The sequence below is a fragment of the Phaethon lepturus genome, unplaced genomic scaffold (genome assembly GCF_000687285.1).
Source record: "Phaethon lepturus isolate BGI_N335 unplaced genomic scaffold, ASM68728v1 scaffold32087, whole genome shotgun sequence".
Classification (NCBI taxonomy): Eukaryota; Metazoa; Chordata; class Aves; order Phaethontiformes; family Phaethontidae; genus Phaethon; species Phaethon lepturus.
The window spans coordinates 1-225 of record NW_010550305.1 but is presented as its reverse complement, the minus strand read 5'-3'; the positions used below and the strand labels follow the sequence as shown (position 1 = coordinate 225).

Below are 225 nucleotides of genomic sequence, written 5' to 3'. Positions count from 1 at the left end.
GCTTTCCTGCCAGAGCCGCATGACCCTCCCGGTTCCCCGCTTTCCCTGACACCCCCCTCCCAGATGTACGTCCCCGGGAAGCTCTCGGATGTCGAGCGCGTCCTCGTTGATGTTGGAACCGGCTACTACGTGGAGAAGGTGAGGGGCGTGCACGGGGGATGCTGTCAGGGTTGGGGGGGTCCCTGAGGAACTGCTCCCCGTGTTTGCACCACAGAGACCCCCCCC

At 65.3% G+C, this 225-nt stretch overlaps 1 protein-coding gene across 1 annotated transcript in view; it reads left to right on the top strand.

Annotated features, from left to right (window-relative positions):
* The window catches only part of PFDN5 (prefoldin subunit 5), a gene marked incomplete at both ends in the record, with an annotated part of 1,056 nt that extends 918 nt beyond the window's left edge, over nucleotides 1-138 (top strand). Inside the window, one exon of the mRNA XM_010290525.1 lies at nucleotides 64-138. Within this exon, the coding sequence (XP_010288827.1) occupies nucleotides 64-138 (75 nt within the window). The remainder of the gene's footprint in view (nucleotides 1-63) is intronic.
* Between the last annotated feature and the right edge of the window lie 87 nt (nucleotides 139-225).